The 26,951-nt window shown below is 36.8% G+C and overlaps 2 protein-coding genes, 1 non-coding gene and 1 pseudogene across 3 annotated transcripts; 1 reads left to right on the plus strand and 3 right to left on the minus strand.

The window, feature by feature from the left end:
- The first annotated feature begins 2,950 nt into the window (after nt 1–2,950).
- LOC132605003 (receptor-like protein 34) lies at nt 2,951–4,795 on the plus strand (annotated as a pseudogene).
- Nucleotides 4,796–5,974: 1,179 nt separating this feature from the next.
- LOC132605948 (elongation factor 1-alpha-like) lies at nt 5,975–8,984 on the minus strand. Its single transcript, XM_060319228.1, has 3 exons — nt 8,829–8,984; nt 7,266–7,740; nt 5,975–7,179 (listed from the first exon to the last, which is right to left on the minus strand). Exons 2-3 carry the CDS (start codon nt 7,725–7,727, stop codon nt 6,298–6,300), a joined length of 1,344 nt encoding a protein of 447 aa, XP_060175211.1. The 5' UTR covers nt 7,728–7,740; nt 8,829–8,984; the 3' UTR covers nt 5,975–6,297.
- TRNAT-AGU (transfer RNA threonine (anticodon AGU)) lies at nt 8,050–8,123 on the minus strand. Its single transcript has one exon. It is a non-coding gene; the product is annotated as a tRNA-Thr (tRNA).
- A 4,797-nt stretch (nt 8,985–13,781) lies between the features above and the next one.
- Nucleotides 13,782–16,585, minus strand: LOC132605946 (elongation factor 1-alpha-like). Its single transcript, XM_060319227.1, has 3 exons — nt 16,431–16,585; nt 15,056–15,534; nt 13,782–14,973 (listed from the first exon to the last, which is right to left on the minus strand). Exons 2-3 carry the CDS (start codon nt 15,515–15,517, stop codon nt 14,092–14,094), a joined length of 1,344 nt encoding a protein of 447 aa, XP_060175210.1. The 5' UTR covers nt 15,518–15,534; nt 16,431–16,585; the 3' UTR covers nt 13,782–14,091.
- Nucleotides 16,586–26,951: the final 10,366 nt, after the last annotated feature.

The raw sequence follows: 26,951 nt of genomic DNA on the forward strand, positions 1-26,951 counted from the left end.
TGGAATGATCGGATATTTCTATGTTGGGCCTTTTCAGCGTGCAGGTGTTCTTTGAGTTTTGGTATATGATGTTCAAAGTAACTGTTAAGTCAGGTGGTTTTCAGTATACGGGTCGAAGCCTGTCATACTCCTCGTTGGGGTTGTGACAGCGAGTGACCAAGCAAGCGATTATCAAATTAAGCATTGGAAGATATGAGGATGAAATCTTATGTGATGTGGTTCCAATGCAAGTGTGCCATATATTTCTTGGAAAACCTTGGCAATTTTATGTGGATGCTCAACATCGTGGGCAGACCAAAAAGTATTCTTTTGTGGTCAAAGGTAAAAAGTATGTCCTTGCTCCATTGACTCCCCATGAAGTGCGTGAAGACTATAGAGTCATGAAAGAGCTACGTGAAAAGATGAAAAAGAAGACATGGTTGTGAGTGAAAAGGAGACCTTGGTTGCTCAAAGAGGACAAGGTTTGACCGAGGAGAAGAGTAAGAAGTGTATGGTTTCTAGAGGAATGTTAGGAGGAGAGGAAAAGTGTGCAGAAGAGAAGGACTTGGTGCCAAGTCAAGATAACCCCTCTAACCTTTCTATTTCTTCTAGTTGTTTTGTTCCTTTTGTAGGTACTTATGTAGATGATCGCACCAAAGAGGAAGTGGACCCGAGTTTCCAAGTCCCTTTGGAGGGTGAAATAGTGTGATCCTCTTCCAAAGAGGAAAGCCAATACGAGGAACTTGACCAAATTGACAAAGGTGATATGCTTCAACAAAAAGGTAACAAATCTAACCCTTCTACTTTAGCAAATATGGATCACTTTGTGCTTGATGAACAATTGAGTAGAGGTAAAGTTTTGCCTTGTGTGGGAATTAGTGACCCTTTGTTAATTGATGATGTCTTGGTGAAAAGTGCTTACACACTAGTTGATCCATTTGATAACTATATTAGCTCTTCTTCCAAGAGTAAATTGTGTCCACCTAGTAGTAGCACTTGTGTTGATATTGATCCTTTTGAGAGTGAACTTGCTTGTTTTGGATGTGATCTTATGATTGAACCTACTCTCTTCAAGGATGATAATTTGCTTGATAGTGACATAGTGGATGACTGTGAAATGTATGGCCTTGTGTTTTGTGATGTTGAAAATGAAGCTATTCTTTGGAATCACAAAGTCCCTAAAGAACCACTATGTTATGATGATCCATTTCTTAGTGAGAAAAACCTCCTCTTGAGGGAATATAACTTGATTGCTAAAATGGATTAGTTTGAAAGGGAGGGTAAAACTTGGCTACAAATTGCTAACCATATCTTGTGTGATACCTTTCCTTATGGCCTCTTTGCTTATAAAAACCTTTGTATGTTGTTGCTTAAGTTTATGATGGGTTTTCAAGTGGGATGTGTAGACCATGACTTGAGGCATATCTTTGTTTATGACCCCGGTGTAGTGACCTCTTGTTATGTCTTGGTAGCGAAACCATTGTTTAAGGAGACTACTATAGAGAGTGGGGCTCTAGGTTGGAATGACCTTACTTTGCATCTTACACTTAATCAAAATGAGGGTAGAACTTGCTTGGAGAGTGAGGAATTAATGTGCTTTATCTCTTTGGGGACCTATGTGGTATCTTGTGTTCCCTATTCTAATAGGATTAGTTCCTTCATATTACCCTTACTTCTTGAATTTTGGGGAAATCACCTTGTTGAAATCCCATGTATGCACTTACTATGCATGATTACTATTGATGTGTGGTTGTACTACAAATTTGTTCATCCTTGGCATGATTATGTGGTTATTATTGTGTGTGCTAACCCTCAATCCTTGCGGAGTATGTTGTCTTCCCTCTTCCTTTGGCTTTTGCAAGGTTCAGATTCGAGGACGAATCTTTTTCAAGAAGGGGAGGATGATATGACCCTACTAGGCACACTCCACTTGAAGGCTCACATTGAAGACCAAGGCATGGGACTCCAATCCATTCAAGCTAGGAGGATGACCAAAGGAGCATTGGAGACCCATGGAGAGGCATACAAGCCCTATAAGAAGGCCTATGAAGTATGCAAAGTAGCTTGGAGAGGAATGGAAGAAGAAGCTACAAGAAAGAAGGCCAACACTCAAAGTGGCTAGAGGTACAAAGGGATAGAAATGCAAATGTGGCTATACGTGCAAAAGAAGGGGCATAGATGCAAATGGTCACAATTGCTAGCTTTGAAGATTGGATGATGGCTATATGTGCAAGAAGGAGTCTTTTCGAATTCCAAGCCAAAATCCAACTAGCCAAACAAGGCCCTTGCCTCATTAAGGACAATAATGTAATAGCTAGGTGTCTTCTAATTTCCTAATAGTATAAGTAGGAGGTTTGACCTCATTTACAGTTAGATTATGTTGAATGATGAAACTCTTATGAGAGATTGTTTAGTTGATAGCTTTAGTTTAATATAGATTGTTTGGTTGGATAACCAAGTGTTGCTTTCTAGTTGTGAAGTGAATTGCTTTCCATCGAATTCAATGTTGCTCATTTGTGGATTCATTTGAGTCGTTTGTTGATTCGAATTGCTTAGGTTCTAGGGTTTGTAAAATCCGATTGGAAGGGTTAGGGTTTCATATACCCTTTCTTGTCCATAGATTTCTTGCTCTTGGGTCAAGTATCTATCCATCTACCCTTCTCCCATCCCTAATCTTCCCCATCCCTATTTTCCATTTTCTTGTTCTTTAAGTTTTAGAGTTTCATAGGTTGAATCTTATCAAAGTCTTATCTTTGAACATGTCACAATATTTGCAGAAGATATTTTGTTATATTATCTTGGCTTTGTCGAACCTAGAGCCATCAATATTGAAGAATAGATACGTTCTATGACTGTATTTCTTTTTTGGTACACCACGTTCTATGATTGTATACCCAATTATAGCATTTGGAGATATTTATGCATATTTAGATATGGTATTATGGTTTTAAAATCTCTTGCCACCCAATATTATCCAACTTCCTCCCTATAAAGACTTCCAACTTTGAGCAAGCACAAGCACAAACATAACTGCAAATTCACAATGCTATCTTTCTCTCAATTTTCTGTCCCTCTCTTCTTTTTCCTCTCTATCCTCACGCTGCAGTGCCTCACATCCCTGGCAGCAAAATGCCACGTGGACGACGAGAGCTCATTGCTAGCTTTCAAGTGAGGTATAACATCTGACCGGTCGGGTATTCTAGCAAGCTGGAAAGCAGGTACCGATTGTTGTAAATGGTCGGGTGTATCTTGTCGGGTAGACAATCGTGTTACAGAGTTATCAATCTACGGACGATCCGAGAAAAACGGAACCTTATCGGGTACCATCTCGCCATCTCCCTCCAAACTAAATAAGCTAAAGCATTTATCTTATGGATCTTAAGAACTTAACGGGTACTCTTAATTTTCTCCTTACCCTTCCTGAAATTCAAATTGTTTACATCGAAAACAACAAGTTATCAGGTCAAGTACCCACTAGCATTGGTAACTTGACCCAACTTTATGCACTGAGTTTATCGGGTAACCGGTTGACTGGCCCGATACCAAGCTCCATTGGCCAGTTAGCTCAATTGACTAGGCTCAAACTTGGTGACAACTTGCTCACTGGTACTATACCAAAGACATTTAGCAAGCTCAAGAACTTAACTTATCTGAGTTTAGAGAAAAATCAACTTAGTGGTTCGATACCAAACTTGTTCAATTCCTTACCTGAGCTCATATCCTTGAGACTTTCTTATAACAAATTTACTGGGAATATTCCAACTAGTATTGCAGCTCTAGCTCCACAATTACGTTACCTTGATCTAGGACACAATTATTTAACAGGTCAAATCCCAGATTTTCTTGGAAAATTCCGTGCTCTAGACACATTAGATCTTTCTTCTAACAAATTCTCAGGAACTGTACCAAAATCTTTTGCAAATCTTACCAAGATCTTCAATCTTGATTTATCCCATAATCTTCTTATCGACCCTTTTCCAACATTGTTCGTTAAAGGCATCGAGACTCTAGATTTATCTTACAATAATTTCCACTTAGGTACAATTCCAAGTTGGATAACTACTTCTCCCATTATATACTCTTTGAAGCTAGCAAAATGTGGGATCAAGATTAAATTGGATGATTGGAAACCAAAGACAACTTATTTTTATGACTATATTGATCTTTCGGATAACGAGATTAGTGGTAGTCCTATTGGATTGTTGAACAAGACTGATTTCTTGGTGGGATTTTATGCTTCTGGGAATAAATTGAGGTTTGATTTGGAGAAACTAAGGATTGTTGAGACACTGAAGGATTTTGATTTGTCAAAGAATATGATTTATGGGAATGTTCTAAAGGCAATTTCTGGACTAGACAAGTTGAATTTGAGTAGTAATCATTTGTGTGGTCAACTTCCACCAACCAAGTTTGGAGCTAATTCTTTTGTTGGAAATGATTGTCTTTGTGGTTCACCATTGCCACCCTGCAAAGCTTAGTGTAAAATTAGTGTTTGGATTGTTTTGTTTTATAATTATAGATCTATTATAGCAGTGCTAACAATTTGGTGTTTCACAAATTACAACCCCTGGCACTTTGCTTTTATTCAATACTAGGTGTTTCACAAGTTGCAACATATTTTTTCACAAAAATTCCTAATTTTTTTTTTTTTCTTAGTAAAGAAATTTTCTCCTTAACAGCAGCAAGTTCTAAGAAATATTGGATGCTAATACGGAGACAATTGGCCTCTTATAATTCCAATACGGAGACAATTGGCCTCTTATAAATTCCAAGATCTCATTTCAGTTTAAGCATCATCCCACTGTTTTAGCCTTGTACTCGGTACTCATAAAGTTTTTAAATTTAATAACAAATATTTCACCGTGAATTATGTTGTGCTCCAACTGAAGGGGTTGTTCTTTTTTCTTTTGGTAACTAACTGAATTGTATTAATCACCAAATGAGCATTATAAATCTCAGCATAGATACATCACAGCTTGCTGTTTCTAAGCCAAAGAACAGAAACACAATATCAAGTCCAGCCAAACCTCATTGAAAATTAAGTTCTTTTGCCCAACCATATCTGCCGATCCAATTTGAAAAATTACAAAAGGACTAAGACTCCAAGTTACTGGCAAAGGAAGGGCTTGATTAAAATTAAATATCATTAGAAGTACTCCCTCCATCCCATATTGTCACCTTAGAAATCAAGACATAAATTGACTAATTTTTTTCAATTATATCCTTTGACAAAAAATAACAAGTGAAAATAATATCTAATTGATAATTTGATAAGTCACGTAGTAATTTGATATTATTGAATTCTCAATGTTAAAAATATTACTACTTGTGTATGCTCTAATTATAGAGAAAATAATAATTTATTTTTATTATATAAAAATAATTTAATAAACTTCACATTGCTTTATTAATTTTTTAATATGTCTGTTTTAACCTAAAATAACACTTACTACGAGACCGAGTGAGTAGATACAATATCCAATGAACTATCACTAATTCTCTTAAACAGAGACATTGATTTGACATTCATCAAATGGTTGAACGAAATTTCAATCTTGTAGGCACAAGAAAAGAAAAAGGCCCCAGCCGCTACAACGATTAAAAAGACAGACACGATGCCAACAGCTAGACCAATAACTACCCCCTTTCGCACAGGCGACAGAAACTGGAAATTGCAAAGACTAAGATCTGAAAATGCTCAAAACAAAAATGGCTGTTGAAACAATAAATTATAACTATAAGACAAGTGATTTTGTTGGTCGGTTAATTTATCACATTTTATTCATAAAATGACTTGGATTGATATTAGTCTGGATTAGGCAAAATCATTCTACTAAATTAAGAGACTCACAACTAGCACACACCATATGGCGACTACAGAGATTCACTACTCTCACAATACATGTGAGAATTAAGGCCCGGCCGTAAATTAAGACTGAGGCAAACAGCTAGAATTCACACAACGAGAAATGAAATGCAAAAACGGAACAACATATGAGAAGGAGATATACTCGAAATTCACAATAAGTTAAATAAGTTCAGTAGTGACCGACTAAAAATCATCATAAAATGTGATAAAATAAAACCAGGTAAAGAGATAACCAGCAGAGAACTATTGACATTGCCCATCAAGCAATTTAGTCGAGACCAAATTGCTCAATTACTCCACCATCCTCGAAAGAGGCTAGAGAACCATGACAATAGCTTCTGTAGCCAGATCCAAAACTGGTAAAATGTTCAAAACAAAACTGGAAAAGAGTGATGCAAATAAACAAAACTAATTCTTCCATGCAGAAGAATCTCATCAAATGCACAACCTCACTTTTTCTTCAGGGCAGCCTTGGTGACCTTGGCACCGGTTGGGTCCTTCTTGTCAACACTTTTGATGACACCAACAGCAACAGTTTGCCTCATGTCTCTCACAGCAAAACGACCCAATGGTGGATACTCAGAGAAGGTCTCAACAACCATAGGCTTGGTGGGAATCATCTTAACCATACCAGCATCACCATTCTTCAAGAACTTAGGCTCCTTCTCGAGTTCCTTACCCGATCGCCTGTCAATCTTGGTCAAGATCTCAGAAAACTTGACAGCAATGTGGGAAGTGTGGCAGTCGAGCACCGGTGCATATCCATTTCCAATCTGGCCAGGATGGTTCATAATGATGACCTGGGAGGTGAAACTGGCTGCCCCCTTGGCTGGGTCATCCTTGGAGTTTGAGGCAACAAAACCACGCTTGAGATCCTTCACAGCAACATTCTTAACATTGAACCCAACATTGTCACCAGGGAGTGCCTCCTGGAGAGCTTCGTGGTGCATCTCTACAGACTTGACTTCAGTTGTCAGACCAGTAGGGCCAAAGGTCACAACCATACCAGGCTTGATTACACCAGTCTCCACACGACCAACAGGGACGGTACCAATACCACCAATCTTGTAAACATCCTGAAGTGGAAGACGGAGGGGCTTGTCTGATGGCCTCTTGGGCTCATTAATCTGGTCGAGAGCCTCAAGGAGGGTTGGGCCCTTGTACCAGTCAAGGTTGGTAGACCTCTCAATCATATTGTCTCCTTCAAAACCGGAGATGGGGACAAAGGGGACCTTGTCAGGGTTGTAACCAACCTTCTTGAGGTAGGATGAAACTTCCTTCACGATTTCATCATACCTAGCCTTGGAGTACTTGGGGGTGGTAGCATCCATCTGTCGAATGTGCAAAAGATCACAGAATTAGCATGATATGTAATGTTTAAAATTCAATTAATTCCGTCTATCCATAAATAGCAAACCTTGTTGCAGCAGCAAATCATTTGCTTGACACCAAGGGTGAAAGCAAGCAACGCATGTTCACGGGTCTGACCATCTTTAGAGATACCAGCTTCAAAACCACCAGTGGTGGAGTCAATAATTAGGACGGCACAGTCAGCCTGGGAGGTACCAGTGATCATGTTCTTGATAAAGTCCCTGTGTCCGGGGGCATCAATAACGGTGCAGTAGTACTTAGTGGTCTCGAACTTCCACAAGGCAATATCAATGGTGATACCACGCTCACGTTCAGCCTTAAGCTTGTCAAGCACCCAGGCATACTTGAATGACCTCTTGTTCATCTCAGCAGCTTCCTTCTCGAACCTCTCAATAACACGCTTGTCAATACCACCTAGCTTGTAGATCAAGTGACCGGTGGTGGTCGACTTTCCAGAGTCGACGTGGCCAATGACCACAATGTTAATGTGAACCTTCTCTTTACCCATGATGCCTTAGAAACTGCAGAGCATCCCAATAACAGAAAACCAATAATTATTTTCTGACAACCATGGAAACCAAAACTAATTTGTACAAAGACACCGGCATATAAGCAGAGTCTTGGCTCAATGATTCTCTTTGATAAAGTAATGAGAAACTAAGATCTAACATATAAGGCAACCATACACTCACGCATTATCATCAACCTCGACAACAAAGAAATTTCATCAAACTTTAGCAAAGATTTCACTTGCAACCAAACACAGAATAAAGAGGCAAAACCAAATTACAACAAGAAGAAGATACCCAGTGAGAAAGGAAAAATGCATTTGCTCTCGTTGAGAGTCGAACTCAAGACCTCCCGCTTACTGAACGGGTGCTCTAACCAACTGAGCTACGAGAACACTATATAGAAAACACTTAATTTCATGACAAACTCACAACACACCCAATAAAGAAGGGAAATTTTCAAAAACATACAAGCCCAATATAAAATATTACGCCAGGTAGCCTTATTTTCAGTTTACACAACATATACCTGGGGAAAGCAGTATACATAATGTATCAACCTTGTATAAAAGGTGTTTATACACAAAAATGGGCTAAACCGGGAACAAACTCAAATATGGGCGAAAGCGTGTAAATATTTTTCCCCCGTGGACATAGAGCGTAATTTTCCCATTAAGGAAAGCAGGTTTGAAAACATTATCTATCATACAAAGCATACCAACATCAATAGAGAATTCACTAAGAGTTTTTCAAAAACATGCAAATAACCATAGATTTATTATTCAATTGATTTTATATGAAAAAGAGCAGATGTTTACTGGAAAATAACCATCAACAGATCTGAATCTTTACACAGTAAAGTACAGCAACAAATCTTACATAAGGTACAACCAATTTTATCTAATTGACCAATTAAAATCTAATTCACGAAAAACAAAAACTAATCCCATACAGATAAAATTCATAATTGAAGCACTATAAATATCAACTGACAAGTAGTAAATTAATTAATTAATTCAAATATAAGATCACTGATAAAACACAATTAGAATACCATTGACTTTTATGGATTATATAAATAATTAAATATTAAATCAAACCTTTGGGGACTGGAGAGAAGAGAGAGCTTCGCTAAAACCCTTAGCTGCGCAGAAACAAAATGAGCGAAGCGTTAGGGTTTCAGAAATTGCAGAGTGTGTGATATTTTTATAGCTGAGTTAAGTATGGGCTCAAGGTGGGCTTATACTTTCATACTCTATGCATTTACTTAAATTTTCTTAATTATCATTTAAGTTTGTAGAAGGGCAACAATTGTAATCCTGAAATCTTTTCAAAGAAAAAAAAATTAGATTAGAAGATGGAGATTTTTTATTTATTTTTAATGTGGGCTAATCTAAATTGGTTATCTTATTATTATGTTATTGTTTCTAATTGTTGCTACTGCTTCTTTTTATTGTTTTTTCAGCCGAGGGTCTATCGAAAGCAGTCTCTCTATCTTTTCAAGATAGGGATAAGGTTTGCGTACACACTAGACACTACCCTTCCAGACCCCACTTGTGAATTAAACTGGATTTTTTGTTGTTGTTGTTGAGGGTTAACATAAAAAAAAATTATTTAAAGTGAGAAATTACAAAAATTAATTTGCGACCAGTGTTTTAAAAGGCTCGAGCATAAGGCGGGATCTTTTTAGTTTTAACTGTCACTGAATGAGGCATAAGCCTTATAAAATATCTAATTTTTTCATATTTTATAAATTACAATAAAATATGCATATAAATCACGGAAACATAAAATTACATAAAAATCGTATATTATTCGAGAAAATTGTAAAATTAGTGGGAAGATACGTATAGTTATGCTACCACGTGCACACACATTACCCAAAAAAAAAAAAACTTGAAAAATTGAAAGACCATGTGAACACACAAAAAAAGTTACAAATTACAATGTTAATATTTGGGACGATATGGGTTACAATCTCTAAGATATTAATAAATATACAAATGACTTCCTCTTATTATTCTCCTCGTGAACGTCTATTCAAAGGTTCTAGTTCTAGAGTTTGATTTTGAACTTGATGGGCTTTGGATTTGATTCAAGAGTTTGATATTGGATTGTTGTCCATCACGAGCACTTCAACGTTTGTTACGAACATGATTTGAGATTCTAACTTCCATGAACATATGAGTTGAACTCATGCTCATCAAATCTTGAGTTGAACTTTGTTATTAGATTTGATCAAATCTTGACTTGAACATATGAGTTGAACATGGAGGTAGAGGAAGACTATGAAAGAGAGCTCCCTATTTACGGTGATGGAATAGGTGGGTTGTATAAAGACAAATTCATCACTTGAATTTGAATGGTTATTTGAATTATGGACCAATCCTATATATCTTGCTGAGCATCCATTTGTTTTTGTTTTTTTGTTTTTTTCAACAAACTGATATTGCATTAATCAAACACTATTCAGTTATACAAAGCAGTGGGAAGCCTCATTGACAATCCAAACCGGAAAGTTTTCACGCCAAGAGATTTCATGAAGTAGTGATAAAGCTACCTTAGCTAATCTATGGCTACGTGTATTAGCACGCCTAATTATATATATGAAGGCTACATCATCTAGGTAATGACTAAGGCGCCAAATATCTTCACAAATAGTAATCACATCCTAAGTAGGAGCTATTCTTCTATTGAGTATTTGAGTCATTGTTGATGTGTCTGACAATATTCGTATGTTCCTCCATCCTTGCTCCACCGCAATTTTGATTGTTTTCCAAATTGCTAATGCTTCAGCTATAACGGCTTTTCCAACAAAATGAATTGGACTACCATAGACATGAAGCACCTGACCATTAGCCTTCAAAGCTACCGTTACGATACTCGCTTGTTGAGTAGTTTGGGTTACACCTGCATCAACATAAAGTAACACACTTTCTAGAGAAAAGGTTAGTGAAGTTGGGTTAGTAACATGTCGCTCCTGTCAGATAGTGCTTGCACTTGTTGCTTCACCTGTAAACTCATGAAAGTCAAATAACGCTTTTGATAAGATTTCAGCATCACACCACAATGAGGAACTAAACACATAATCATTTCTAGCTTTCCAAATCATCCATAAAATAGATACTGATAATTGCAACAAAATATTAGTATCCGGAAACTTTTTAGTATCTAAATATAGTTTATACTACCATGTTGAAAAATCTGAAACAAGGTGCAAGTCAGGCCAAAGGATAGGATTGTTTTTCCACACCTTAACGGATCTTGAACATCTAAAGCAAGTTGCCTTGACTTGACATACCACGTTGCTCGTCATATAAAATTCACTAGATAATTCATTTAATTGGACATACCGTAATTTCTCATGCGGCACTTGCATATGCTTTAGGATGAACTTATGTCATTTGGAGCTTGGGTCATAGTGAAATAGACTCAATCATTTTATGCCTGAATGGACTTTGCCCAAATAAACTTGGACCTTAAATTTAAAACTGCGTTTGAACTTAAATAATTCATCTTGAATCGATTTTGGCGTTTATTGAATTTAGAAATAATCCATGTTTAATAAGTTTTTTTTTTTTTGGTTGGGGGTGGGGGTGGGGGGGGGGGTGTAACTAACTTATTTTAATTAATCACCAAATGAAATTACAAATTTTCAGTCAAGGTACGTCACAACTTGCTGACAAAGTTTCAAAAGTACTAATCCTACTTGACGTATGATATGGAGGCTCAATTCTTAGGGAGGATATCTTTTCAGAATAGCAATTTTTGCAATAAAACTCCTAGTCACTAGAGGTTCGAATGTTATAGACACAAGCAATCTCCTTTGCAATGATACTTATGTTTCTTTCAAATACTCTGGTGTTTCTCTCCATTCAAATTGCACGGACAATTTCAGTATTCACTTGTTTTGTCAATTTAGCTTTCCTTGAGTTTCCTCTAGTTATTTTAAGCCGCAAATGCTATTGCTGGTTACTATTAGCTATTCCCTGGGCTGGTTTCTATCCATTTAAGTAGCCATGTCCACAAATGCTTTGCAAACTTACATTTTTTTAAAAGGTGCTCAATGCTTTCTGATTGGTTCTTGCATTGTACACATGTTGGATCCACCTCAATGCACCATTTGATGAGTTTGTTTATCTGTTTTATTCAAGTTTTCATGAAGATATACTCATACTGTTTTGGGTTTTGCTTCATTCTTGAATATTAGGTACTTCTATTCTACTTTGTCATGATCTCCCAAAGACTGCATAATATTTGACTAATCAGGCTATGTTTGGCATTCACTTTTGCTTGCATTTGTTCATGTGATCTCTTGCTTCTATTATTTTTCTCACCATCCAATTAGCTTGTTTTGAGATAGGCATAGTGTATATATCTATGTCCTTGATATAGTAGCTATGAGTCCATTTAATGTATAACTTATCTTTCTTTTGAGCTAACTCCCAGCATATCTTTGCAATTGCACATTTATTTCACAATCTTAAGTTGATGACATAAAGCCCCGCTGCAGATTTTGGTAAGCATATTCTTTCCCATTAATGTTGCAAATATGCTATACCAATAGTCTATTAGTGAAATTTAATTGGTCAGACCATTGGTATCAGTCTCTATCAATAAAAAACAAGTTGTTTTATTGTAATAGTTTGGTTCCAGATTATCTGATTAAAATCATAATCATCAAGTGATAGAGATAGTGGTGCATAATGGAGGAGAAGAAGAAAAAAGGGAATAGTGGGGATGATAAGGGGTTGTATACTCTCTGAAGAACAATCATGAATTTCACCAAATTCAACACCAAACTTGCCTAAAATTTAGACAAGATTTGTATGGTCTTGAAGATGATGAGGTAATTTGGAGAAATTCGTGATTGTTCTTCACGTTCACGTAACGGCTTTGATACAACCCCTTGTCATTGTCAGTGTTGCTCTTTTTCTCTTCTCCTCCTCCATTAAACACCAGTATATCTATTGCCTTATGATCATGATTTTAATCAGATAATCCAGAATCAGCCTACGACAATAAAACAGCTTATCTTTCATGGATAAATTGATATCTAAGGTCCGATGAACTAAAATTACTGCAGTATATTCATTTTATACGATTAATGTCAGATGATTTAATTACCATCTTGAATGCTGTGAAAACCACGGTCTGATTCAATACATGAGAACTCGCACAGCAACGAAAGAAAGAGCACCACTATTGTCTGTGTTCCAGTTTCCAGTGTTAAGAACACCACTATAGTCTGTGTTCCAGTTTCCAGAGTTGATGGATGAAAACAATTTTATGATACGTTATTCAGAAAATATCCCCTGAACTATAAAAGATAAAAATAAAATACTCACCGCTTGATTTTTGGTCCAAAGATGCCCCCGAGGCCTGAACTATTAGAAGTTTACGACAAAAATGCAGGAGCAAGTTAAATAAGAGCCCGTTTGGATTGGCTTATAAGTTAATTTTAGTTTTTTTTGAGTGTTTGGCTGACCAGCTTAAAGTCATTTTGTACTTAAAATAAGCTTAAAAAAATAATTGAATCCATTTGACTTAGCTTATCTAAAGCAGCTTATAAGCTAAAAACAACTTATAAGCTAAAAAAAATAAGTTGGACTACCCCAACTTATTTTTTTGACTTATAAGCTGTTTTTAGCTTAAAGGCATAAGCCCATCCAAACAGGCTCTAAGTTTCTTTCTAAAAAACGCCAAATCCACAACTTTTACACCTAATCTATGATTATGCTCACTATGTGATTTCTTGTTTCAAGCAGCTGATATTCCTGTTACAGATATATGATCTTGTAAAGCTCAAAGTTCACTCCACTTTTTAACTCCTTCAGAGTCAAAACATCACCTCACCAAGGAAATAAAAGTATACCCCTTTTGATGAAAAATTTGCACTACGCCACCTCAATTCTTGTATAACCTATCAAAGTTGGAAAGAGAGCAACCATCACAGCTAATTCTAAAGCTGAATTTGATACCCGCCATCATAGAACTGCCCTATTAAACCAAATCAACACTCTTCAACAAACGCAATTTATATGCATAGATACTTTATGCAAGATAAGGGAACGATTAGATAAATAAGAGTCAAATTTAAGCAACATAAATAGCAAAAATCCTGAGCCGCCATGGAAAACCAAGGCCCCTCAACAGAAAATGAAGACAGACTCAAAATTATGCACGCCACCGCCTGTCAAGTACCCAGTTCTGAGAATGGTTACCTGACATACAAGGCAGAGAACTAGAACCTAATATGCAAATCAAAGAGGAGACGCTAGCAGAACTACATAAAAAAGAGTGAACATAGCACACTTGCTCATAATAGATAACATTGGAAACACCAGCATTACACCGCACCATTCACTTTTTCTTCAGGGCAGCCTTGGTGACCTTGGCACCAGTTGGGTCCTTCTTGTCAACACTTTTGATGACACCAACAGCAACAGTTTGCCTCATGTCTCTCACAGCAAAACGACCCAATGGTGGGTACTCAGAGAAGGTCTCAACAACCATAGGCTTGGTGGGAATCATCTTAACCATACCAGCATCACCATTCTTCAAGAACTTAGGCTCCTTCTCGAGTTCCTTACCCGATCGCCTGTCAATCTTGGTCAAGATCTCAGAAAACTTGACAGCAATGTGGGAAGTGTGGCAGTCGAGCACCGGTGCATATCCATTTCCAATCTGGCCAGGATGGTTCATAATGATGACCTGGGAGGTGAAGCTGGCTGCCCCCTTGGCTGGGTCATCCTTCGAGTTTGAGGCAACAAAACCACGCTTGAGATCCTTCACAGCAACGTTCTTAACATTGAACCCAACATTGTCACCAGGGAGTGCCTCCTGGAGAGCTTCGTGGTGCATCTCTACAGACTTGACTTCAGTTGTCAGACCAGTAGGGCCAAAGGTCACAACCATACCTGGCTTGATTACACCAGTCTCCACACGACCAACAGGAACGGTACCAATACCACCAATCTTGTAAACATCCTGAAGTGGAAGACGGAGGGGCTTGTCTGATGGCCTCTTGGGCTCATTAATCTGGTCGAGAGCCTCAAGGAGGGTTGGGCCCTTGTACCAGTCCAGGTTGGTAGACCTCTCAATCATATTATCTCCTTCAAAACCGGAGATGGGGACAAAGGGGACCTTGTCAGGGTTGTAACCAACCTTCTTGAGGTAGGAAGAAACTTCCTTCACGATTTCATCATACCTAGCCTTGGAGTACTTGGGGGTGGTAGCATCCATCTGCGAAAAGATAACAGAATTAGCATGACATGTACTATTTAAGATAATAGTAATTAATTCTATCTATCCATAAAAAGCAAACCTTGTTGCAGCAGCAAATCATTTGCTTGACACCAAGGGTGAAAGCAAGCAACGCATGTTCACGGGTCTGACCATCTTTAGAGATACCAGCTTCAAAACCACCAGTGGTGGAGTCAATAATTAGGACGGCACAGTCAGCCTGGGAGGTACCGGTGATCATGTTCTTGATAAAGTCCCTGTGTCCGGGGGCATCAATAACGGTGCAGTAGTACTTAGTGGTCTCGAACTTCCACAAGGCAATATCAATGGTGATACCACGCTCACGTTCGGCCTTAAGCTTGTCAAGCACCCAGGCATACTTGAATGACCTCTTGTTCATCTCAGCAGCTTCCTTCTCGAACCTCTCAATAACACGCTTGTCAATACCACCAAGCTTGTAGATCAAGTGACCGGTCGTAGTTGACTTTCCAGAGTCGACGTGGCCAATGACCACAATGTTGATGTGAACCTTCTCTTTACCCATCTTGAGTTACTAACAGACTGCAATTAAAACAACACAGATAAAACATAAGTAGAATGCAAATAAAAAATTTCAAAATTAGAAGTGAAAAGTTAAACCAGTCATAGCTTTAACCAAATGATAACTCTCTCTGACTCATTATATGTGGAAGACAATATTAAAGTTTTAATAGAAAAAAAAATTAATAATTGAATTATTATGTGGCAGCTACAGCTCCTGCAGTGAGTGAAGGAACTCAAAAAGTCTTATCTACATTACATTATATAAATAGAGAAATCAACACTTTTTAGGAATAAGTTTCTGTTTAGTGAATGGATTTGATTACTAGAACAATTGAACTTTGCATAAAACCAGAATCCTCATTTGCCATAAATTATTTTACGGAATTTGGAAAACATCAAAAAGTTGTTTTCCCTCCGAATCACTCACAAAAAATAAAAATATATTCATGACTAAACACAACTCCAATTCCAAATACAATTTTTCACTTTCAAAACAAAAGTTGCTTTTTCAAATACTCACAATTTTCATGGCCAAACAGGCCCTTAAAAGATTTTAAACAAATTTCAAACATTTTAGGAAAACAGACTGCCACATAAGATTGTAAAAAAATACCTATAGTTAACTTCAACTCAGTCAGCTTAATTAATAAAAGTATATAAACTTATGTGCATATGAAAATTCATAACAAACATTTACAGATCTGTATTTACTGATACGCACACATCTATATGCAAATGAAATCGCAAAATTCAAGCACAAAGTGTAATTTCAACGTTATAAATAAACAAATTGAACATCATATAAATTAAGAATATATCTATACCGATTGATATACAGATGTACTGGCTGAATAAAAACAGATCAACAAATAAAAATAAAAAAAATTGATAGAGTGAAGTTGCATAGATGAAACCTTAGAGAAGAGAAATTAGGGCGTCACAGTAGAGATAAGAGAATCACAGGCAGGCAAAAGTGATGAATAGTTGATTTAGAAGGGATAATGAGCTTTTATACTCAAAGAACTAGGGTTCTCTCTTAAGTCTGGTTACGTAAATGCCCCTTCCTTTTTCGCTTCTTTTCTTTTTCGTCCCCTGATATTAATTGCATTTTTAATCTCTCAATAAATAGGTGTGGAAAAAGTTTTGTCAATAAAGTAACATAAGGAATAATGCTTAACAGTTGATGAAATAATAGTTGTATGAATTTTGATTTTATATTTAACCTTGAATGAATTCTTTTATGTCTTTTTTGATCATTTTATCTAGAAAGTATGATATATTTGGATTCTCTTTAGAATTATACTTATATATTATCCCCAAATATGAAATACCAATATAAATTTAACACAATGCATGGCTAATTAAATGGTTTAATAGTTAATAATTCATTAGATTTGTGATAAGTAGAACGACCAAACACAACGACCAATAATTCATTAGATTTGTGATAAGTAGAACGACCAAACATGCATACTTCGATTAACTTAAGGTTAAATATGCTTAAGCAATTAATATATGGATCAAAATTAGAATTTGTCAATATGCACGGGCTAAAAGTGCAAATTTTCCTTTTTCTATTCACTCATTTTCGATTTTCTCCTTTTTCTATTCACTCATTTTGAATTTGTCATTTGTTTGGCATTAAGAAATTAAACGACTTCTTATTATAATTTTTAACAAATTCTATGGCATTTTGGGTAAAGTATTTACCCGAAATGGCCATAGTTTTTTTTTTTTACATTTTGTAGCCTTCATCCCATTTTTTTTAAAAAATAATTACCCGATATAGCCATCCCCCATATCAAACTCCAAGATGTTATTTTTCCTTCCAAATCTCTTTCTAATGTTGGTGTTTTTTTAAGGATAAAGTGTGTATAAAACACATACATGATGTTACACTTTTAACATTGTATAAACACTGTATAACACCGTATAAACACTGTATAACACTGCATAACACTGTAGAAGTGTGTATAAACAACTGTTATAGTTATTATACATTTTTATACAAGGTTTATATATTGTCTACAGTAGATGTATAAAGTTGTATAATGCTGTATATACAAACTGCGACCATAATTTGTTGGGTCATAGGTTTGTAATTTTAAAAAATGGCTACGCAAATGTAATTTTGTGTGCTAAATTGTACATTACTGAAATTCCCCCTTTTTTATTTATAAAAATAATTTATGAACTATACTACTTTATCTAAAATATTTTAGATGAGATAGGAATGAAAGCACGGGCAAGAGGGGAAGAGAGATCTATAATTTCAAGAAAGTTAAGCAAATGGTGTCTATACCTGAAGATGATTCGTAGTTCTCGTAAGAAAATAGATTACTTATGCAAATCTTTTAATATTTGTATTTACGTTGAACATTACTTTGACAATCTTACTCTAAACTTGTTACTCCTAATGTTCCAATTCACCTTTTTAGTAATACATTTTTTCTATATTTGGTAATCCTCTATTTCCAACATTTTACATTGCTTGTTTGCAACCACAAGATTCAAAAGACATTTGGATACATTACACGTTTTTAATTTAAGATCAAAGTTTTTTTTTTTTAATAAGTTCGTACCTAGTCAAACTAAGACCTATTTATGTCACGATCCAAAATTTAAAAAATTTGACATTGTATAGCAGTCCATCAATATAATAACCGGCACATGTATATTTTTTTGTATATTAACATATAATATACATATTTTTATACATGATAGTAAAAATATTATTATTTTTTTGGTTTCCCATCCGGTGTTCGGTACCCGCATTGGAGCCCGACTATATCCGAATATGAGCCGCGTAGGGCCCCATTCGGGGGGAAGCGCTCCCTACCAAAGATTTTTTCATACCCAGGGCTCGAACCCGAGATCCTGATTAAGGGAGAAGCATCCTCATCCACGACCCCACATCCTTTGATGGTACATAATAGTAAATATTACTTGTACATTTGGCTAGCATATGTAATTATTTTTTGCCGATAGGCCAAATGTGTGCCTTGCCCGAAACTTAAAGTCTCGTGACCAATTACCCTGGTGAAATACAGACGTAGCACAACGGAAGAAAAAAGTCAAGATCAAACTTACATGTAATCTAAACAACATAAATTGTAAACGAGATTAGAAATACTAACCTCTTGAAACTTTTACGCAACTCTTCCGCAACACAGTAATCCAGGTTTGCAGTCTTTTGCTATGTAACCTAAGTATTCCATGAAAAAGAATTCTCGAGTGGGGAATATTACGGCTAGGAAAAGGTGTATCTCTTAGGCTGACAAACCTTATATATAGCCACGTTTTAGGGGGTAAAACCCTAGTAAAACGTGTTGGCTTTGATTTTCCCCCAAGATTATTATTTTCCAAATTCTGTAAAAATTAGGCATAGCAGGGACAATAGATTTAATAACGATGCTTCTAATTGTGGTATTAATTCGGAATATGAATGAATTAATCCTACCACAATAAATTACAATTTATGCCACTAAAAACTGTAATTGCACTCCTCAGTTTATTTTCGAAATCCTTCATTAAAACTTATTTAACTCTCCATGTTAAGATTACAGATACCGATCAATTAAATTAAATTAAATTAGGAATAATTTAATTCATTGACTAATTAAATCATTTGTACTTCCGCTTAACTTATATCATGTGACGGATACAAAATCGACCTACAGGGTTTTCACATGAAACTTATAAGCATGCATAAAGGGGATCATCAAACATCAATCTCAAAGTCGAGACACGAATTCTATCAACTAATTATTATTTCACAAATGTTATCTGCAACTATCCAACTTATCATGAATACATTGACTCACAATTGAGTCGTACCTTTTGATAAATCAAAATAATGAATAAATCACATCGATCATAGTAAGCATATCAAGATTAAGAATATAAGTATATTTAATGACCTAGAGAGGTTGTTTTCTATGTTCATTACAAAAACATTTATCTCTACTTGATCCGTTCAATACATATAAAATGTATTGTGACAAGAAGTTGGAATAAGGCCACCACTCCCATAATCAAGATAAATTATATTTTAATTTTGCGCTGCAATCATCAAGATATTTTGTCTAGTTTCATCTTTGATTGTGAACATAACTTTATACCTTATAAGAACATATAATTTAATCTTCCACACATGAGCTAAAGTTCCATATATTAAATCGTCTACTATATAAGCAAAGGACACACATTTGAACAAATGATTTATTTAAAATAAGACTTTATTGATTTGAATAAATAAATAAATAATTGTTCCATAAAGAATAAAACATAATACTATAACTAAACCGCATGGTTAATTGTATATTCTAACAATTCTCCTCTTAGACTCATAAACATGCATCTACAACTTTAACACTTGTTCCTTCTACATGCCTATCAAAAGTCCTCTGTAGCAAGTTCTTTGTATATGGGTCTTTGTTTGCTGACGCAAACTTCAAAACGTTCACATCTCTTCTCTGAATAATGTCACGAATTAAATGATTACGCTCAATATGTTTACTCCTCTTATTATTTTGTGGTTCCTTCAGGTTTGCAACCACACCACTATGATCACAATAAAGTGTAATTGGTGCTTGAACTGAAGAGACAACACCAAGCTCTTTCAGAAAGTTCCCAAGCCAAACATCCTCTTTGGCCACCTCAGAGGCAGCCACATATTCGGCTTCCATGGTGGAATCAGAAACACAGGATTGCTTGATACTCCTCCAACTTATAGTTCTTTCTCCTAAGGTAAACACATGTCCTGATGTAGATTTTCTAGAATCTCTATCTGACTGGAAATTCGAATTTGTATACCCAATGGGTACAAGACCGCATGAGTGAAAAGTCAATATATTCCTAGAGCCCGTTTGGATTGATTTATAAGTTGCTTATAAGCTGTTTTCAGCTTTTTTGAGTGTTTGGCTGGCCAGCTTAAAGCTATTTTGTGCATAAAATAAGCCCAAAAATATAATTGGGCCCATTTGACTTATCTTATCTAAAGCAGCTTATAAGCTGAAAACAGCTTATAAGCTAAAAAAAAAAATAAGTTAGCCTACCCCAATTTTTTTTTTTTTACTTATAAGTTGTTTCCAGCTTATAAGCTGCTTATTTTAAGCCCATCCAAACAGGCTCCTAGTCCTTTTCAGGTACTTGATTATATTTTTAACTGCAGTTTAGTGTTCTCGCCTAAGATTAGACTGAATTTGCCAACTATGCCAACAATAAAGTAGATGTCAAGTCTAGTGCATAACATTGCATGCATAAGACTCCCTAAAACAGAAGCATGAGGGATTGCCTTCATCTTCTCTATCTTATCAATTGTATTAGGAGACTGATCCTTTGACAGAGAGATACCATGCCTGAAAGGAAGAAATACTTTATTGGAATCCTACATATTGAATCTGGTGATCATAGTATCAATACAAAAGGGCTTGAGATAAACCTAATATCATGTACCTACGATCTCGCGTGAGCTTGATACGATATGAGCCGCTTCTCCCAAGTCCTTCATATCAAAATGTGAGGAGAACACTTCTTCATTGAATTCCATATGCTCACATTATTTACTATGAGCAAGATGTTATCTACATACAGTTAAAAGCAATGCTACTTTTTCTCCATCTCATTTCTTATAGACACAAGACTCGTTATCACATTGATCAAAACCAAAGGCCTTGAATAGATTTGTCAAAATAAGTGTTCCGCACCCCAGATGCATGTTTCAATCCATATATGGATTTGTTCAGTTTACATAGCATGTGCTCATCACTACTTTTCATGAAACCGCCTGGTTGTGCCATATAAATGCACTCACCAGGACTTCTATTGAGAAAGGTCGTCTTGACATCAATTCGCCAAATCTCATAATAATAATGAGCAGCAATAGATAAGAATATTCTTATGGATTTAAGCATGGCTGCCGACGAAAAAGTTTCCTCATAATCGATCCCTTTCTGAGTAAATCCTTTTATAATAAGCCTAGCTTTTAAAGTTTGCACTTTTACATCCATCCCTATCTTTTTCTTATAGATCCATCTACATCCAATAGGTTTGTAACATCTCGAGTCCTCAGACTAAGCTACGACTCGCATTAAGAGAGTAAAACAAAATTTAGAAGGTTTCCCCGTTTTTACAATAAGCCTACTTGGGAAATCATAACTCTTTGATTAGTTGAGAATTTGGAAATGTGCCCTCAATTAAAGTTGTATTACGTGGAAATACCTTTCCATCCATATAAAAATTAGGCCTAATGTAGATCGGAGCAAGAAGTTATGAGGGTCACAAAAACGCTCAGAGTGGCCGGCCACCCGGTTGGCCACGCAACGCGAAAGGTGTGTGTGCGCGTTGACCACGCGTCGTGGGACCAGAGCAGGAAAACCTGCACTCTTACCAAAGTCTGAGTGAGACCTCGCATTGGGCATCCGATGCGGGCCCAGCTCGCATGGGTCGAATTTTTGGGTCAAAGTCATATTTTCGCATTTTTTCTTATATTTAAGCTTGGGATTTAGTTCCTTAACACCCGTAATCACCAAAAATCATCATAAGGCAAGAGAGAACAAGTACCAAGCCTCAAGAACCTTCCAAGGTAAGTTCTATAATGATTCTAGGTTGAATTCAAGTCCCTAATACCCTCCTAACTTGGTTAAACCCTTCAAATCGTTAGATATTCGATGGGTACGTCATTGTGGAGCAAAGAAACCCTAGAACTCAAATTAAAAAGGATTGAAATTCAAAAAGGTAATGTTTCTACTCTCTAATCATTTGTAGTTGTGATTTGGTGATTAGACTCTAAGTTCTTGGGCCATAAGTTGATGGGTTTGATAAAGAGAATCATATGAACTATGGTACGGCTTTGGATTGTTGTAATTATATGTGTAATAAAGAATGATGTTAATTACATCTAATTGAGATTATGGAATCACCTAGAAGTAATAGAATAGGAATTGGGTGAAAAAAACACCATTAATGAAGGTTGTGGAGCTTTATGTCCACCAAGTGTTTGATAAAATACTTAGATGACCAAAGCATGGATATTATTGCAAATATGGAATCCTTTTGACTTGTATTGATATAGATTAAAGTTGAAAGGGTTGATGAACGTTGTACTATACTCAAAAGCAGGAAGTTAAGGTATGTGAGGCTAACGCTCTACGTTTGGGAATGTTAATGATTCTCCCCACGCAACGTTCTTTTACAACGTTACGAATTGCCTCAGAAATATAGTTAAGCTTAGTTCCTTGAATAGTTGTAGAACTTCTATTCTCTAGTTTCGTAATTCGTTCATGGCTTTCATTCCAAATATTATGTGCTTAGTACGTAATCAAATAGACTCATGTTTGATACCCATGAGTCTCAGTCTAGAATACTCATCATGTTTATAAAATAGTTAAAGCTTCAGTTCTCATAATCAATTCTTGCATATATGTCTCAGTTTAGTAATGTTCATTAGGTGTCAGTTTCTTAATAATGATAAATGAATTTTGAACATCCGTGATTTCCGGAGGACACAGTCTTATTTATACTTATACTTGGCCGAGGCCATTGACTGACAAACTTACTTAGCCAAGGCCACTTATTTGTGCATTTATGTTGGGTTGAGGCCTCACATATGATTAATTCAGTTAAACAAGTGATTATCTATTCAGAACAGGAAGTATTCATATCTTTACTTTGTTGTTCACTTCAGTTATTAGTTGTCAGTTCAGTTTCAGTACTTACAGTTCTTTCTTTCAGTTGTTTTACATACCAATACAATTCAAATATACTGACTCCCTTTTTGCCAGGGCCTGCATCTTGCGATGTAGATAACGATTTATAGGACGACGCATCTACTCGCTAGGATCTTCAGTATCAGTTGATTAGTCAACCCAGTTCTTTCGGAGCCTTATCATTTATTCACAGTGTTTATTGCATTTACAGACAGTCAGGTATGCCGGAGTCCTTGTCCCAACAATTGTCAATTTTTAGTATTTCATAGAGGCTTCATAGACTATAGTTGCAGACAGTCAGAGTATAGCAGGCTTTTGTGTTAGCCATGTTGGCTACGTATTTATACTCTCAAACTTATTCAGTATTTCCGCACTTATGTTTATTCAGTCAGACGTTTAGTAGATCAACATGTGTTAAGTTTATTTCCGCATTCAGTATGTTTTGATATCACATGTTGATCCAACCAGCCAATTGGTTTCCTCGGTCACATGTTGTCAAGCACCGAGTGTCGTGTTACCGCCAGGTCATGGTTCGGGGCGTGACCAAGCTTGGTATTAGAGCACTAGGTTTAAGTGTCCTAAGAGTCTATGAAGCCGTGTCCAGTAGAGTTTCCTTTATATGAGTGTGTCGGCCACACATATAAATGGTGAACTACCAAGACATTCAAGATTGTCTCACTTCTTTCATACTCTAGATCGTGCAAAGAGAGATATGACTTCAAGAACTCTTCTAACTCGTGCATATTACGTATTTCAGAAAACGCCTACTAAGAGAAAGTACAATAAGAGAACTTCAGCCACTAGCCAGAGAGCTAATGTCGAGACTGCTCAAGAGGTGAACCCTCAGGCCTAGAGAGTTGCATTAGATTCAGTACCCCCAACTGCACCCCCACTTGCTACTAGAAGGCCTGTGAAAGTCCCAGTTACTCCGCGCCTAGTGCTTCAGATATGGATGTCAGGGGAGCTATCCAGTTGCTCACTCAGATTGTTGCTACTCAAGCTTAGAGGCAGGGAACAAGTGTTATTGATGGAACGACTATTTCTAAGTCCAGGGAGTTCCTCAACATGAAACCTCTAGTTTTCATAGGGGTCCAAAAAGGGTGAGGATCCGCAAAAATTCATTGATGAGGTTCAGAAGATATTTCGAGTGATACATGATACATACATAGAAACAATAGAGCTTACTGCATACCAGCTAAAGGATGTTGCTAACACCTGGTATGAAACACTGGAAGAGTCCCATGGGAAAAATGCGACTCCTGCGACTTAGAAGGAGTTTGCGGACGCATTCATTGAGCATTTTCTACCCATTGAGGTCTTGGAAGCAAACTTTAGAGTTTGAGAGACTTAAACAGAATGAGATGAGTGTGAACGAGTACTACCTCAAGTTCGTCACTCTAGCCAAGTATGCTCCGAAAATGGTGCGTGATATGAGGGTCAGAGTTAGGCGGTTCGTGTTGGGGTTTAGGCGGTTCGTGTTGGGGCTTTCAAACGATTTGTTTGCTGATGCTAATATAGCTGCTCAGAACAATCACATGGCTATTACTAAGAAGGTTGCCTTTGTTTAAGGGAACGAAGACAAGCTGAAGGAAGAAGAGCGGCTACAATAAGAGAATGACAGGGAATTTAACAAGGGAGTTAAGTCTGCAGGAAATTTCATCCATAGGGGATCTCAAGGAGGTGGTAATCGCCAGTTCTTCAAGAAATAAAAATAGGACCTCCTCCATCTTCAGCTAATGCACCAGTACAAAGGTCCAAATTTAATAAGAACGAGGCACCTAGGGGTATGTTGTTCGAGCACGGATGGTTGCTATGGGTGCGATTAACATGGCCACTTTCTTATGGATTATCCATTAGTAGAGCAAAATACTGAAGGTAATATAGCTTAGTCCATAAATTCAGCAATTCCCCATAATTCTCAGGCCCAGCAGGAGCGTGGTGCAGTAAAGTCCGGTAACACAAGCGGTAGTTAGAACCGTTTGTATGCACTGGCAGGCCGTTAAGATACAGAGACTCGTGGAGATATTGTCATAGGTATATTAACATTTTGCACTTATGATGTTTATGCTCTTATGGATCCAAGATCCCAACCTATCTTATGTGACCCCATTTTTTGCTAAGAAATTTGGGATAGAACTCGAAAAGTTATGTGAATCCTTTGAAGTGTCCACTCTAGTTGGAGAATCGATTATAGCTAGACGCATCTATAGGGGTTGTCCAGTTAAAGTGTATCATAGCCTTACTGTAGCAGACTTAGTAGAATTGGAGATGGTAGACTTCGATATAATTAAGGGCATGAATTGGTTAGAGTCCTATTATGCCACAGTGGGTTGTAGAACCAAGATAGTAAGTTTTGAGTTCCCTGGTGAACCAGTTATAGAATGGAAGGGTAACATAGTAGTATCCAGGGGTAGGTTTATTTCCTATCTTAAAGCTAGGAAGGTGATCTCTAAAGGGTGTATCTATTGCCTAGTTCGAGTTAGGGACACACACTCTCAGGTCCCAACTCTCCAGTCAGTACCTATTGTTAATGAGTTTCGAGAAGTCTTTTCTGAGGATCTTCCCGGAGTTCCTCCCGAAAGAGAAAACGAATTTGGGATTGACTTACTTCCCAACATAGAGCCGATATCTATCCCGCCATATAGAATGGCTCCAGCAGAGTTATGAGAGTTAAAAGCTCAGTTGAAAGACTTTCTTGACAAAGAATTTATTAGGCTAGCTGTCTTACCTTGGGGCACACCGGTCTTATTTGTTCGAAAGAAAGATAGGTAGTTGCGTATGTGCATAGAATACTATCAGTTAAACAAGGTCACTATTAAAAATAAGTATCTTCTTCCCAGAATAAATGACTTATTGGATCAACTTCAGGGTGCCCAATGTTATTCCAAGATTATCCTCGGATCATGCTACCATGAATTAAAGATTAAGGAAATTGATATTCCGAAGACCACTTTCAGAACCCGTTATGGGCATTTTGAATTTTTGGTGATGTCGTCTGGTTTGTCGAATGCACCAGCTACTTTTATGGACCTCAAGAACAGAGTTTTCAAGCCTTATCTTGATTTATTTGTCATTGTGTTTATTGATGACATCCTAGTTTATTCTCATAGTGAGACACATCACGGAGAGCATCTCAGGATAGTGTTGTAGACACTTCAAGACCACAGGCTTTATGCCAAATTCTCCAAGTGTGAATTTTTGTTGAAATTGGTAGCGTTTCTAGGCCATGTTATTTTAGGGGAAGGTGTGAAAGTAGATTCTCAAAAAATCGATACAGTGAAGAATTGGCCCAGACCCACCTCGACAACAGACATAAGGAGTTTCTTGGGTCTGGTAGGTTATTACAGGCATTTTTAGAGGGTTTTTCCTCTATCTCAGCTTCGCTGACTAAATTGACTCAGAAGAAAGCCAGTTTCTGTGGTCCGATGCCTATGAGCGAAGTTTTGAGGAGTTGAAAATGAGACTGACTTCTGCTCCAGTTTTGACACTGACAGAGGGAACCGAAGGATTCGTAGTGTATTGCGATTCTTTAGGAAATTGGTCTTGGGTGTGTTCTAATGCAACATGGTAAGGTAGTAGCTTATGCATCCAGACAACTTAAGATTCACAGAAAGAATTATTTGACTCATGATTTAGAGTTAGCATCAGTGGTGTTCACTATAAAGATTTGGCGTCATTATTTGTATAGTGTACAAGGTGATATTTTCACCGATCACAAAAGCCTGC

The sequence above is a fragment of the Lycium barbarum genome, chromosome 8 (assembly GCF_019175385.1).
Source record: "Lycium barbarum isolate Lr01 chromosome 8, ASM1917538v2, whole genome shotgun sequence".
In the NCBI taxonomy this organism is placed as follows: Eukaryota; Viridiplantae; Streptophyta; class Magnoliopsida; order Solanales; family Solanaceae; genus Lycium; species Lycium barbarum.

Excerpts from the sequence above, each read along its gene's own strand:
- LOC132605948 (XM_060319228.1), bottom strand. The coding sequence starts at position 7,727 with ATGGGTAAAGAGAAGGTTCACATTAACATTGTGGTCATTGGCCACGTC. Across the intron at positions 7,180-7,265 it reads TGATTTGCTGCTGCAACAAG|ATGGATGCTACCACCCCCAA; the intron begins GTTTGCTATTTA and ends CACATTCGACAG.
- LOC132605946 (XM_060319227.1), bottom strand. The coding sequence starts at position 15,517 with ATGGGTAAAGAGAAGGTTCACATCAACATTGTGGTCATTGGCCACGTC. Across the intron at positions 14,974-15,055 it reads TGATTTGCTGCTGCAACAAG|ATGGATGCTACCACCCCCAA; the intron begins GTTTGCTTTTTA and ends ATCTTTTCGCAG.